The sequence below is a fragment of the Zalophus californianus genome, chromosome 16 (assembly GCF_009762305.2).
Source record: "Zalophus californianus isolate mZalCal1 chromosome 16, mZalCal1.pri.v2, whole genome shotgun sequence".
NCBI classification, from domain to species: domain Eukaryota; kingdom Metazoa; phylum Chordata; class Mammalia; order Carnivora; family Otariidae; genus Zalophus; species Zalophus californianus.
In genome coordinates, this window is record NC_045610.1 from 19,322,403 (window position 1) to 19,338,720 (window position 16,318).

At 35.7% G+C, this 16,318-nt stretch overlaps 1 protein-coding gene across 1 annotated transcript in view; it reads left to right on the plus strand.

The window, feature by feature from the left end:
* Positions 1 to 16,318, plus strand: part of NF1 (neurofibromin 1) — a 276,385-nt gene that overhangs the window by 64,354 nt on the left and 195,713 nt on the right. The window contains 4 exon segments of the mRNA XM_035724594.1: positions 2,638 to 2,781; positions 4,484 to 4,567; positions 8,259 to 8,449; positions 15,311 to 15,417. Of these exon segments, the coding sequence (XP_035580487.1) occupies positions 2,638 to 2,781; positions 4,484 to 4,567; positions 8,259 to 8,449; positions 15,311 to 15,417 (526 nt within the window).

Genomic DNA, 16,318 nt, shown 5'->3' on the forward strand with positions numbered 1-16,318 from the left:
ATTTGACCACATTCTTTGCTGTTGCTCATTTTTTTGGTGGGGGGAGGGGCAGAGGGAGAGGGAGAGAGAGAGAATCTTAAGCAGGCTCCAAGCCCAGTGTGGAGCTAGACATGTGGGGCTCAATCCCACCACCCTGAAATCATGACCTGAGCTGAAATCAAGAGTCAGACACTTAATTGACTGAGCCACCCAGGTGCCCCATGCTGTTGCTCTTTTCTTTTTCTCTTTTTCGTTCGTTTGTCCGTCCTTCCTTCCTTCCTTCCTTTTGAAGATTTTATTTGACAGAGTGAGAGAGCACAAATAGGGGAAACAGTAGAGGGAGAGGGAGAATCAGGCTCTCCACCAAGCAGGGAGCCTGATGCGGGGCTCCATCCCAGGACCATGGGATCATGACCTGAGCCGAAGGCGGATGCTCAACTGCCTGAGGCACCCAAACGCCCCTACTGTTGCTCATTTCTATGTGAAATTAGTTTTCCTGAATCGGTGGGAGGGAAATGTGAGCCAGGATAGCTCTTTATCTTCATGGCTCTAGAGTTCTTCTATTTCGTGAAATTAAACAAATACATCATCTCATCCTTTCTGAGCTCCTTTAGCTTTCTTCCTCTTTACCACCTTTATCTAGACCTTTTTCCTTTGCCCCTGTTGTCCCTGTTGTCAATTTGGAGTGAATCTCATCAATTTCTTCTCAGTGTGGGCTTCATCCTAAAATGGTGTGCTTCGTCAGCTGGTTAGTTTAGAATTGTGCTGCCCAGTGGTGTCCAATAGCTACTTAAATTCAAGTAAATTAAATAGAAGTTAACCTTCGGTTCCTCATCTGCATTAGCCATGTAACAAGTGCTTAATAGTCACCCGTGGCTATGGCTACTATATTGAGCATTGTTGATACAGTATATCACTGCGGAACGTTCTGTTAGGTAGTGATGATTTAAAGTGTGCTCTCTTCTCTTCAGGCATTATTATAGACCTTTTGTACTCATGTGCAAATTGCAGTATACAAAAAAAAAAAACCCTGTGTTTCAGCTAATGTTCTTTATTTTTTTTTGGTCAGCTAATGTTCTTAAGATGGCCTGTTGTACTTTTCATTGAGAATGGCATAGAATTTTGGGATTTTCCTCTTGTCAGACCCATCAGACATTCTGCTTCCCTCTGCTTTCTTTTGCAGAGATGCTTATACCACATCAGTTTTGTAGCTGGAAGTGGTTTGTTCCTATTTGCTTGTATTTTGGGCTTTGTGGGGTGCCTTGTCCCCTGTTTTACGGAATTCACCTATTCATATGCTAATTGCATCTGGAAGCACCCTCAGAAACACACCCAGAAATAATGTTTAGCCAAATATCTGTACATCCTATGATCCAGTCAAGTTAACACATAAAATTAACCATTACGGAGCAAGTTGGGGAGATTTACAAGCTACACTGCAGCCTTCTTCTAAAATTCTCCTCTCTTAGGTCTTTCAGATTTTTTTCCTTCTATAACCTTTAAAATTAACATTATGTAATTCTGTAGCTCCTGTTAAACCCTAAAAATGCTTCCGCTCTTTTACTTAGTATTTATTATCAAATCAGTCATCTATTATTTACTGACTAGACAAACTTGGGCATGCCACTTAGTCTCTTTCCACTTTAAGTTGCACCATTTTAAAAATGAAAACGCTGGGGGCACCTGGGTGGTTCAGTCAGTTGAGCGTCTGCCTTCTGCTTGGGTTATGGTCTCAGGGTCCTGGGATGGAGCCCTGTATTGGGCTCCCTGCTCAGCGGGGAGTCTGCTTCTTCCTCTCCCTCTACCCCCCCAGGTCATGATCTTTCTCTCTCTCTCACTTGCTTTCTCTGAGTAAATAAATACGATATTAAAAAAAAAATGAAAACACTGGACTTACGTTTGTTTTTTTCACAGAGGAACCTCACAAGTCTTCTCTCAGCATTAGCAGGATCTAATATTTAAACAGTAGATATACTAATGATGCTTTCAATACAAAATGCTACTTTTGAATAGTGTAGAGATGAACTTCCTGGCAGTGTGACTTAACTCATTTTCAGATAAATGTAAATGTGGTCCCCTTAAAAGTTATATATTTTTTTCTATGAAACTTACCTGTCTGTTGTTCTGTTACACTCTCAACTATGTACCTGAGGGTGGTCATCTTACCTGAATTATTCTTACTGTGTTTATTCCAGGTTATACAGCTTATTTTCATTTCTGAAAAATCTACAGTTATTTGCCATATTGATTAGAGGTCTGGGGCATAGGTGTTCTTGATCTGTTGTTCTTTTAATGCTGGAGTTCAGTGTATACGGGAAAGAATTGTATGCATTTTATTGCAGGCATTCTCTGAAATAATTTTTAGCTACAAGGAAATAGCTCTATTTCTGTGAGTCATCATCTCTTTTATGTAATACTGGGTAAAGTTTTAATTTTGTAGGTAGAGGTTTATGACTTCCAGAAAGAAAGCTGCAAAAATTGAAATTTCAAGAGTTTTAGATTTGCTATAAATGCTAATCTGTATTGAAAATTGGAGCTTGAGATACAAACAGGACACTGTGGCTGATAAAAATTTTCCTAAAATCTCATGAGTTTCAATGAGAAATAGTTCTTTTTAGTCGTTTTCATGTGTAAGCTAACATTTTCTTTTTCCCTTAGCTTCCAATAAAAACAGGACAGCAGAACACACATACCAAAGTCAGTACCGAACACAACAAGGAATGTCTTATTAATATTTCCAAATACAAGTTTTCTTTGGTTATCAGCGGCCTCACCACTATCTTAAAGAATGTTAACAATATGGTGAGTATTTGGGTCATTGTTTTGTGGGGGAATTTGCTTTGGTTTGTTTTTGATTTAAAGACTTACAGCAGCATATTTTGAAGTATGGAAAGTCCTTCTCTGTTGACTCTGAATATAAACACTCATCGTATTTTGTGAATGAGCACAGGTAACCCTTAACTTTCATTTTTGTTTTTGATTTTTTTCTCTTAAATATTTCTCTTATTTGTGACCCTATCTTTTTATTTTTTTGGAATTAGGATTTCATGCAGACTTTAGGTTATATATAAATTGATTACATAGTAATCCATTAAAATCTTTTCCTTAGCTGCTGCTTTGAGTATTTACTTACTAGATTGTCCTAGTCCTAAGTAGACAGAAGAAAATAAAATAGGACCTTGTAGTGTTAAAATGTGAGATTGCTTTTACGAAGATACTGTTTTATTTTCCTTCCTCCTTGTAACCTCTGACAGATTCTATAGTAGTTAGAGATCCCATTGTTGAAATGATTTTCCTCAAATAGATAGCAATTTCAACAATTTCATTGTCAAAAGCTCGCAGTTGCCTTTTTTTTCCTGTTTTATAAAACCTGTTTACATTCCCTAGACTTCAAGTTACTCCAACTGTTCTGTCTTTGTACCTTTGAACGTATCATTTGTCCCGACTCTCCCGGGTGATTCCTTCCTCTGTCAGTTCCTATCCAACATCTCCTTCGTACTCAGTTCAAAACAACTATCTGGATATTTCTTTATTTATTCCGAACTGTTTTTCTGTCTTTAGCACTTCTAACCACAATTTATATTGTTTGTATTGAGCTTTGAGCTGACTTCTGATTTTAGGTTGTGAAAATCAGTCCCATTTTTACAGTCACATCTTTGGTGTATTTTCTTTTTAAAAATTTGGTTAGACAATGCCCCAAACTTAGAAAATTGGTAAACTGGAGGTGTGGGCAATCATTTACCATACAAAGAAATTTTTTCTTTTTAGAAAAAAATTAAGATTTTTTCTGAAGAAAGCAGGACTTCTTATGAATATGTAAAATGCTTTACAGAAATACATTTAAGATTTTGTGGTGCTCTTCTGTTGCCCAGCGTGTGGGGCGTGGTGATAGGATTTTGCTTATACAAATATGTGGCTCTGTTCCCAGTTAGACGAAAATATTTTAGTATTGGAACCTTCTTTACAAAACAAAAACAAAAGCAGTATTGTGATACTCGCATTCATTTAGTGCTTATTGAGTAAACTTAATTGTGGGAACCATAGTTTCTTATTGGTAAATAGCATAGTATTAAATTTAAGGATTGCGAATGCCTTAAATTCACTGTAATTGGTGTTATAGTATTTTGTTGCTGTAAGAATTGAGACTTTATTTTGTGGCATTGAAGTGTGGTTAAATGTTCAATGCAAGATTCTGGTTAAGATCTATATATCTAAATCCTATATATTTTAAAAGTATAAACCAAAGTTATTTTCTTTTACTTTATAAGATTAATGATAGACTATAATAAATGCCAACATTTTTGTTTGCCTGGGAATTTATTTCATGTGAGCCTTAAGATAAAATCAGAAATAATAGATTTAAATATAGTCTAATCTGGGAGATAAAATGGAAGACTTGATTTTTTTTTTTCCTAATCCTTAGTCCCTCACTTTTCAGATGTGTGTTGATTTGTAGTAGAGAGTAATAGCCAACTTTTAGTGTTCTGAATATCTTTTCTTTTAGAGAATATTTGGAGAAGCTGCTGAAAAAAATTTATATCTCTCTCAGTTGATTATATTGGATACACTGGAAAAATGTCTTGCTGGGGTAAGTAAATCTAAAATAGGCAGATTTTGTGAATTCAGTTTTGAGAATGATCTGATGTACCAAAGTATAGATGTGGACAAGAAAAGTCATATGGATTTTTTTGGTTTAAGACATACGAATATAAATTTTGTTAACAGAGCTAACAGTGTATACAAGTTTTCAAGAGAAAATTATTTTCTCATCTTTTGTAAATAAATACCAAGATTACTTATAAAGTGTTAAGCTTGAGCCATATATCTGTCTCAGGTTGTTTAGAGAAGATTTTATGAAAAAAGCCACTATTTGATTTAATTAATTTCTCTAGATATTGTTAGGCCTGTGGCATTGCTTAGCTGTGAAAAAATGTGATGCAAAAAAATGACCAGGAATAATCTTGTTCTCCCCCACCCCATTTCAATATTTTACCAGATTTTAATATTTTACTTTTCAAATCTATATAAAAGGGGACTTTAAAAAATTACAATTATTACCCAGAGATCCTACCTTAAAAACACTTGTTATGTGTAAATTATGAATATACAAGGAGGACTAGTTGAGTACAAAACAGTTTTTTCTTAGGGTTGCTCTAAATAATTATCTCAGTATGTTTCAACCATGACTTAATGAGAATTATTTCAAGAATATTTTGTTGTATAAGGCAAGATGTTTCTGTACTTCAATAGCCTTAACTCTTACTGGAACGTGGTAGTTGTTTATGTAAATACATAAATTTTATACCTTCATTTTAAAGATCTATCTATTCATTATATATTAGAGTTATTATATTCCCTCTTCCTTTAGCACATCTTTTGCTTTTACTCAGAATTGCTTCTGTCTTCAACATGTTACAGTTGTTTCCTATAATAACCTATATGGGCAGGACTTGGATACGAGGACTGATTGTGTGGTTGAGAAGAGAGGGAATGGGCAGTGGTGTTTGAGGAAGGGGAAAAATAATTACATTCACTCAATTATGTATCCTGGGGGAAGAGGCGTATTTAAGACTATAGGCAACAAAACCTAAGCATAATGTTTTAAACTCTTTTATTGACCCTTGACCATATTCCAAAATTGTTAGACAGTGTTTATAAGTTTTCTATTTAAATTGAGGGTGAGCTAGTTCTGTTTTTAGCTTGGTGCTTTCTATTAATTTGTGATATGCTGTTCATTTGTAAAATGGAGTGAAAGAGCAAAAGTGCTGTTAAATAAGATGATGTAATTGTGAAGGTGAACAGTTTTTAAACATCCTGAATCAGTTTTCTGTAGTGGTCTTGTTGCTTTGTTTGTAAATATCAGTATATCAGCCATATCCATGTTTGAACGGGGGTAGGGTAGTTTATTGCCTCTGTTAGTTTTATAGCTTTTCTCTAGTAACATTTGTAATTGAGAGGTAATGGTAAATGTATTTTGGAGAATGATTACTGATATTATTGGCCCCTGTTTAATTGATACTCTTTGGAGATAACCTAATTAAAACTCTAATAAGTGGGTATAGTATAACTTATATAATGCATAAAATATGTTATCTTGCTCTGTTCTTTTGAAAATGTATGAATTTCTTTCATTGAATTTACAATTAAAAATAATTCTATTCATATTATCAAATAATTGTGTTTTCTTGGATCGCCTTCGATGATAATTATGGTTGTCTGTTGATTTTCATTTTTAGATTGAAGTATGGTGAGGTAGTTCAAAAGAAGTGAGCCTACAAGTACATGTTTGTCATATAAGTAGTTGAAATAGCTAAATGAAAATCATCAAATATTTACCGATATCATATTATGAGTAAAATTTTGTAGAATTTAAGCGATCTTTGTCCCTGCATATATGGCCATTATTCAAAAGATTGAATATTTATGCAATTTTTACTTGTTTATTAATTGGAGTTTCAGTATTTCTGTTGTTTGATATAGGCATCGCCACTTGAATTTTGGTTTTTGTGATGTTTATTTGCTGTCCGTATTTTTCAGTGTATATACATCTAAAAGCACTTGGATTGCAATTACAGAATCAAGCATAGCACATAATTATACAAAATTTTATTTATTACCAGAATCGTCATTCATACATGAATATTATCAGCTGTTAGGTGACATATTGATGTGGAACAGTGCATCTGCAGGATAGCTTATCCATTGGTTACTTTGTTAATTGTAGGGAAAAGATTTACTTTATAAAGTAGAGATCTTAATGTTTACAGCAAGATTATCAAGCTTGGTGTGTTATTAACATTGGGACCACTTGGCATTATGTACTCCTGTTATGATACAATATGAATTTTACTGAGTTACCTGAAGTGTTTAACCTGAATTTAATCAGACTATTAGATTGAGGTTCCAGCTATAGAAAATACAGTAACTACAAGAACAAGTCATACTACTAAGAAATAATAGAATCAACAATATGGAACATTTTGTAAGGCCCATTTTCTTAAAGTCAGTGTTACAGAAAATAAAAATGATGTATATGGAGTGTTGGGGGAGTGGTCGTTTTAGAATAAAGAGACTAAAGGAATCATGCTGCAGTCATCTGAACCTTTTTTGAATCCTGATTGAATTAAAAAGAAGTTATGAGGGTGCCTGGGTGGCTCAGTCGGTTAAGCGTCTGCCTTGGGCTCAGGTCATGATCCCAGAGTCCTGGGATTGAGCCCCGTGTTAGGGGGCTCCCTGTTCAGCAAGGAGCCTGCTCCTCCCTCTCCTCCCTGCTGGCACTCTCTGTCGCTAGCTCTGTCTCTCTCTCTCAAATAAATAAATAAAATCTTTAAAAAAAAGTTATGAAAGACATTTGGGGGCAGTTGGGGAAATTTGAATATAGATTGGGTATTAGCTTATGTAAGGGGAATTGGTTTTTTTGTTGTTGTTCTTTGATGTGGTGATTGTATGGAAGCTATATTGGAGAATGCCCTTATTTTTATTTTCCAAAGATTTTATTTATTTTAAAGAGAGAGAGAGTGTGTACAGGAGAGGAGAGGGGAAGGGTGGGGGGATGGGGGGGAAGAGGGACAAGCAGACTATGCACTGAGCGCAGAGCCTTCGGGCTCCATCTCATGACCCTGAGATCATGACAGCCGAAATCAAGAGTCTGTGGCCAGCCACCCAGGTGCCCCAAGAATGTTCTTATTTATTTTATTTTTTGGGAATGTTCTTATTTTTAAGAGATGCTAAAGTACCTATGATGTTTGTAACTCACTTTGAAATAACTCAACCGAAACAAAATTATTTGTAATAAGTAAATATCTGTTCTGGTCAGTCCGCCCAAAGGCAGATGTGATTGTACACCCAGGAATTTATTTGGATTTGAGACAGATGACACAATACACTCACGAATAAATATGAGTAATGTTTATTTGGAACTCACAACAAACTTGAGATTCCTAAGAGTGGAAAGGCTTCTATAGGGATTTGATGAACAGGGGAGAAAACAGGAGTGGTGGTGGGGAGGGGGGATGCTAGGGAGGATGGATGGGGGCCTGGACTTTAATTGTGAAAAGAGGTGAAAGATGGAAAAAAAAAAAGAGGTGGAAGATGGAGCCACCTGTTTATTAGACTGACTATAGATAGATACAGCGAACACGGTGACATATTAACAGTTGTTGAGTATAGGTGATGAATGTATGGGTGTTCAACTCTGTGTCTGTTTGAAAATTTTCATACAGAAAATCTTTACATGTAAATTTAACAGTTTTAGAATTATGTGATTATTTCTATTGTAGCAACCAAAGGACACAATGAGATTAGATGAAACAATGCTGGTCAAACAGTTGCTCCCAGAAATCTGCCATTTTCTTCATACCTGTCGGGAAGGAAACCAGCATGCCGCTGAACTTCGGAATTCTGCCTCTGGTGTTTTATTTTCTCTCAGCTGCAACAACTTCAATGCAGTGTTTAGTCGGATTTCTACCAGGTTAGTGTGTAAATCTACGTGGAACTATTGTTAAGTTATGTAATTTTAGAAGTCTTTCTTTTGTCTGCATAAAAAGTTGACAGAAATGAATTTGACTTGGGCTTTTGTATAAATTTTATACATTGATTTCTTTGACATTTTTATTATGCAATATTGTGATATTGGTGTGTACAATTAAATGTGAGTACTGTTATGAAGTTGAAAGTCCAAATTTTAGGAAAACATATCGCTCATGATGAGGTTTTTGTTTTTAACACTAGGTATAAAGTTTTGGTTGGGCTCTTTAATATTATTCCTTTAAATGGAATTATCTAATCAGATAGAATAATTGAGAAGAGTAGTCAGATTTCTAATGATCTCACAGCTCTGTTCTTTATCACAAGATCCTAAGTTACCAAGCAAAAAAAAAACAAAAAACAAAAAAACCTAATGATATGGAAATACAAGGATGTGAGTAATTGCAAAGTAGACTTCTCCAGAAAGTAGACTGTGTTTTAACTGTATGAATTCTAAAAGCTCCCATTTTTGGGGTATTTACAGCATATGTTGTGCTGTTTTATCCTCATAGTATCTTTGAAATGTAGGTGCTACTTCCCCTAGTTTACAGGTAAACAAACTAATCCCAGAGAATTTATTAAGGCGCTGTGCCGAATAATGGAGGACCCCAAATTTTAAAGTCAGATCGGTTTCATAGTCTATTACATTCATTATACCAGGCTGCTACTCTATACTTCCATTTTAACCATATTTTTATGAAATCTTTTTTATGATATTTTTACTGTTGTGCTTCAGGATTATATGATAAATATGATTTAAGCTTTTACTGATGATTAAAGATCACCATGTGATCATCAGTTGTGAAGAAATTGGTATATAGATGGTGCTATATGGAATAATAACCGATGGTAGCAAGTGACTCTGGAACTTGCTTTCATGCAAATGATTTGCCATCTCGTGCAAGTAAGAGTCAAATGGGTCCTTAAATATGACCATGTAGGAAGTATAACATGAATCACTTAGTGATTTAGTGAATCTAAGACTAATATAGAATATGGAAAAACAGCTCTCTTTGTTTATTGATACATCCTTCATCTTTTGACTTGTCTGTGTTGTGTCAACAGTGGACTTCCATTAGTCAGCTTTGTTCATTCTTCTGTTGTTTTCCACAGGTGTGAATGGAATATGCATCATAATTTGAGAGTTTGTGCTATAGTGTTTTGGGGGACTTGGCTAACTTCAAAATCCTGCTTTTTAATAAAAAAAATGGTATTTCTATAGTCCTGATGCTAGGCAACAGTATTCTTCAATCCCTCATCAGAACTGTTGCAAAGAAAATTAAATTTTGTTTAATGGTATAGTATGATTGATACTGTTAGGTAATGTTTATACAATAAAACAATGTCTTCATGAAATCTTTTGAGGGATAACATTTTATATTCTGAGTAATATTAAACTAGTTGAGGTAGCAGGGTAACCGACACCTAGGAAAGAGGAGGTGTGAAATTAAAAAGAAAAAACAAAACCCCTTTGTTTAAGTGACTACTACACCAGCTTACTATTTGAAATAATCTTACATTGAAGGTGAAAATTAGCAAAATATTAAAATGTTTTTTAGTCTATCCAAACATAAGTTGCTTTATAAAATACAGCAAATGTGCCACCTTTTAAAAACTCTAGAAATTTTCCAGTCACCAAAGGTTTCATTTTATAGGATTTTGCAGCATCAGTGCATGTAAATATAGACAACTTTTGTGTATTTCCTGAACCTTACTGTTTCTAGAAGAGAAGTTAAATGTCTCCAGAATAAGTTAGTTTCTGTAGCTTGGAGTGGACAGACTGCTCAGAAATGGGATCTTTGAAAGGCATGTTTTAGACAGCTGCATTTCATGTAGCTTTTGCCAGAGCTGATCTTGTTAGAGGACCACTCATCTAAAAGACCATTATGATGGTTTAATTTAGATATAGATATCATAGCTGTCATAACATAGGTGACTTAAAATATGCAAGTGACTAGATGGCAGTTCTTTCTTTTTTTTAAAGATTTTATTTGAGAGTGAGAGTGTGAGAGAGCAATAGAGCAACAGTGGGGGAGGGGGAAGGGGCAGAGGCAGAGGGAGAGGGAGAAGCAGAATCCCCACTTAGCAGGGAGCCTGACCCAGGGCTGGATCGCAGGACCCTGGGATTATGATCTGAGCCGAAGGCAGACGCTTGACTGACTGAGCCACACAGGTACCCCTAGAATGGCAGTTCTTTCTGAAGATTGATTTTGTATCTCATATATAATAGATGAACCAGTATCATGAAAATTTACTCTGTTTGACTATTCTACCGGTCCACAAATGTTTCTCTTTTAGGATTAACATTAGCTTTTGATATTTCTGACGTTTGATTTTTTTTTTTAAAGGAATATGGGCTACAGATCTTAAGAATCCTTCTGCTGAAGTATACCATGTTCTGCAGCTCATGGTACTCTTTTATGTAGAGGATGAGCTGCTATGTCCACAGAATTACTGTACCATTGCACTAGATCTAATTGTTTTGTAGTGGGAGGGCCCTGCAGAATATCTGATTTGACATAATACCAGAAGCAGAAGACTCAGTGATTTTAAAAGTTCTATTTGATTCTTTTTTTTTTTTCCTTTTTGGAGAAGGGGGGAGGGGCAGAGGGAGAGAGAGAATTTTAAGCAGGCTCCATGCCCAGTGTGGAGCTTGACGTGGGGCTTGATTTCAGAACGCTGAGCTCATGACCTAAGCCGAAATCAAGAGTCAGATGCTTAACTGACTGAGCCATCAGGTGCCCCAAAAGTTCTGTTTGATTCTTTTTTTTTTTTTTAAAGATTTTATTTATTTATTTGACAGAGACACAGTGAGAGAGGGAACATAAGCAGGGGGAGTGGGAGAGGGAGAAGCAGGCTTCCTGTGGAGCAGGGAGCCCAGTGCGGGGCTCGATCCCAGGACCCTGGGATCATGACCTGAGCCGAAGGCAGATGGTTAATGACTGAGTCACCCAGGTGCCCAAAGTTCTATTTGATTCTTTTACAGATCTGATTTTTTTTAATGGTTTCTTATTCTTCTTAATAGTCTTAAATTTTTTATATGGCTATAATCATTTAAAACATATTTTATATTCTCTTAAGATCGTTAAATAATTTCATATACTTGTATGTGCCAGTTCTCATTCATAGTGAATGGTTTCCTCTCTTTTCTGTAAACTTTGATTACAAATCCATCTCTAGTGCACATCTGTATTTTCTTTGGGAATCTCTTGTAGCTGTGGGAGTGTCCTAGTGATGGTTTTTGCATTTGCTTTTGCTAAGTGCCCAGCTCTGGACTTTTTTTTGTTTGTTTTTTGGTTAATTTCTCATTCCCAGATTGTATGAATAGTGTAAATGTGGACCTCAAACCCTTATAAGGTAACAGCTCTGGGTGACTTTTTCCCCTACCCAAAACAGCCAGAGCAGACAGACATCTTATGTTAGTAGATTTTTTTATCTCCTTCCACTCTCCTTTCATTCCATCTCTCTCGGTGCAACTCACATTTAAGGAATTGCATAGTTCTTGCTAGTCATGTTTTTTGTAGGGCCCCAGTTCTATTCCCTGCATTATTAGGGTATAAAGCTTTGTATCCAGTCCCATGTAGGTGTTAGCCACAAATCCCGAGGTTAAGGAGAGGAAAAAACCTAGCTCCAGTGCTTCCTTTGTTGCAAGGTCAGACCATGTCTTCAAAACCATCTCTGGTTTTTAGGTTCCTCTCATTTCTGCACCTGGGTGGATGGGGGGTGTTTGTCTTATTTTCTTTCCTTTTTTTTTTTTCCTTTTTTTCAGAGAGGGAGAGAGTGAGAAAGGTGGGGGGGAGCAGAGGGAGAGGGAGAGAAAGAATCTCAAGCAGATTCCCCACTGAGTACAGAGCCCGATGAGGGTCTCAAGCTCACAACCCTGAGATCATGACCTGAGCTGAAATCAAGAGTTGGACACTTAACCAACTGAGCCTTCCAGGCACTTTTATTTTATTTTATTTCTATAGGTTTTAAATATCTTTTTGTTGTTGTTCAGTTTACCTGGTCTTTCTAGATGTTTTAATAAGTTTTCTACTTTACTTCTTTTGCTCCAACTACCCTTTGATTTCTCTCCTTCAGAAATGATGTTTAAGCCTCACAAAATACCCCTTCCCTATGGAAATACTGGGCTGTAAAAAGAATTAAACTTTTCTTCCATTTTTTCACAAATACAAGAGTCAGCTTTTCAGAAGTTGGTGTTGCTGATTTATTAAGTTGTGTTTCCTAAGGAATCATATACCATATTTCCTAGGCTCTTTGCATCAGTTGTGGAATTTTTAGCATGTAAATCAGTATTGAGGACCTTGGCATTCCCAGTGTGAACTGCTAAGCTTTTCTCACCCTGATGATATGAAGAGCGTCAGTGTAAGTGCTTAGAATAATTTTAATGTTAGCTATACATCGGGCTAAAGTTAGTGAAAAAGGAATTTGTGAAGGAAGAAATGGGATTGGTATCACTTTAGCAACTGAAGGTTTAGTATGATGATTAACATCAGTTTTAGACTGCATTAAAATGGCCGCAATTCGAGTTAATATTATGAGTGAGATTTTGTAGTATTTGTGCTTTTTCACCATATCTGTCTGTCTCTGCATTTATGAACATTAGTAATTCCATTCATCTGCTTACATTTTTGATATCTTAATTGAAGTAATGAGTATTCCTCATTAGGAAGCACAATTCAGTAGATTAACATTGTCAGCTTTTGAAAAGCTGACTTCTCACAGCAAAGGAAACAGACGACAAAACCAAAAGACAACTGACAGAATTTGGGAGAAGGTATTTGTAAATGACATATCAGATAAAGGGCTAGTATCCAAAATCTGTAAAGAACTTATCATAACACCTAAAGAACAAATAATCCATTCAAGAAATGGGCAGAAGACCTGAACAGACATTTCTCCAAAGAAGACATACAAATGGCCAACAGACACATGAAAAATTCAACATCACTTGGCATCAGGGAAATACAGATCAAAACCATAATGAGATACGACCTCACACCAGTCAGAATGACCCTCTTCCCTCTCGTGCTCTCTATCTCTCATTCTCTCTCTCAAATAAATAAATAAATAAAATCTTAAAAAAAAAAAAAAAGTCCGGAAATGACAGATATTGGTGAGGGTGCAGAGAAAGGGGAACCCTCCCACACTGTTGGTGGGAATGCAAGCTGGTGCAGCCACTCTGGAAAAGAGTTTGGAGGTTCCTCAAAAAGTTGAGAATAGAGCTACCCTACCACACAGCAATTGCACTACTGGGGATTTACCCCACAGATACAATGTAGTGATCTGAAGGGGCTCCTGCACCCCAATGTTTATAGCAGCCATGTCCACAGTAGTCAGATTATGGAAAGAGCCCAGATGTCCATTGACAGATGAATGGATAAAGAAGATGTAGTGTGTATATGTGTATATATGCATACACACACACAGTGGAATATTACTCTGCAATCAAAAAAATGAAATCTTGCCATTTGCAATGCTGTGGATGGAACCAGAGGGTGTTATGCTAAGAAAAATAAGTCAATCAGAGAAAGACAATTACCATATGATCTCACTGTTATGTGGAATTTAAGAAACAAAAGAGGATCATAGGGGAAGAAAGGAAAAAATAAAACAAGATGAAACCAGGGAGGGAGACAAACCATAAGAGACTTTTTTAAAAAAAGATTTTATTTATTTGACAGAGAGACAGCGAGAGTGGGAGCACAAGCAGGGGGAGTGGGAGAGGGAGAAGCAGGTTTCCCACTGAATAGGGAGCTTGACGTGGGACTCAATCCCAGGACCCTGAGCCAAAGGCAGACGCTTAACTGACTGAGCCACCCAGGCATCCCTCATAAGAGACTCTTAACCATAGGAAACAAACTGAGGGTTGCTGGAGCCGAGGGAGGTTGGAGGATGGTGTAACTGGGTGATGTGCATTAAGGAGGGCATGTGATATAATGAGCACTGTATATTATATAAGACTGATGAATCACCTCTATCTGAAACCAATAATAATTATATGTTTATTAATTGAATTGACTATAAATAAATAAAGCAAGCAAATAAAATAACAATAAAAAAATCTGACTCCTGTGGTTGTTAGTGAGAAATGGAGGAAAAATTTTATTCAGACTTAAGTGAATTTTTTTTATGAGTTTAAAAAAATCTATTTTTGTTAAGTGTTAAATTTTTCTACATTTGTGGTAACTTTATATTTAATATAAGGGAAATTTGGGGTTTGGAAAGATTCTTGTCTTTACAAGAATAAGTTTTGTGAGGGAGGGACATTAATCAAATAAACACATAAATACACATACAGATTGCAAAAAGTACAAGGAATAAATGCTTACTCATTTTTTTCAATATGAAGTAAATGTATCCTATAAATGTAGATAAAATACCATTTATGTTTCTGAAGTCTAGTTGATGTAATCAGAAGTTAATAAATTTATTTTCATTACAGAAAAATTTTAAAAATACACATAGCACAGAGACTGGTATTTCAAATACTTATGTATCTCTCTGCTTCAGTAGTTCTCTGCATGCTGTGATTTTTTTTTTAGATAAAAATTGTATAAATTTGAGGTATACAACATAATGATTTGATTTATGTATACACAGTGAAGTCTACTGGATTATCTTGGCTTCTTTTATCATATCCCCCCAGGTAGTTATGTACCTGTAAATTTTATAAGAATTATTTATTGTCTTATTTTTTTATGTATATTTTTTCTTATAAACTCATCATTGGGGTGAGAAGAATCTGTTCAGTTCAGAATTTTGAACTTAAGATAGTAAATTATTTTTGGTTTTTACTTTTCAGATTACAGGAATTGACTGTTTGTTCAGAAGACAATGTTGATGTTCATGATATAGAATTGTTACAGTATATCAATGTGGATTGTGCAAAATTAAAACGACTCCTAAAGGGTAAGTTTAAATGTAAGATATATTTGAGACTAATCACTGTGAGTGAAAAACCAGTGTTTGAATGTATGAATTGTCCTAATTGTGTTGAACTAGGACATCAAAGTGGATTTTATAATGCAAATGTCTTTGTGAAATGGACAATAATGCTTAATGGTTCAATAATAATTTTTGAGCCTTTGAAAACAAAAAAATGAGTATCTTAAATCTTGGCAATGGAAAGTTTTGTTCAACTACAAGTTTTGCTTTAACAGAGAATATACAGGTGCTGTTACTTAATTTTTCTAGAATTTCATTTCTTAAGGATAGTTATAGGTTATAGAAGTTATCTGTTTAGCTGTTGTAGTGCTAAAAGCAGATTGTTTAGCAGGATATCAAAGTTCCATTGCAGAATGGAACCAGAAGATTGTGATTTTATGACAATAGGAGGAATTGAGATGGGCATCTCATTTCTGATATTTGTGTTTTCAGGTCTGTTACTGACTTTCTGACTGACTTTGCAGAATTACAGAGTCCCTTACCTTTTCAGTGCCTTTTGCTTCCTTGTAGAACATTTCAGTTATAATCCCATCCGGTGATATTATAATGCTTAATATGTGATTTTATTTTTTTAAAAATTTTTAAAGATTTATTTCAGAGAGTGAGAGAGTGGGGGATGGGAAGGGGGAAAGGGAGAGGGAGAGAGAAACCCAAGCAGACTCCGTGCTGAGCTTGAGCCAGATGTGGGCTTGCTCTCATGACCCGAGATCATGGCCCCAGCTGAAACCAAGAGTGGGACACCGAACCGACTGTGCCACCCAGGTGCCCCTTAATATGTGATTTTAAAGCTTTGGAAAATTCTTTGCAAGATTATGTTGATTAAAATAAACAGTCTCAAGGAATTGAGAGAATTTTTGTGATAAGC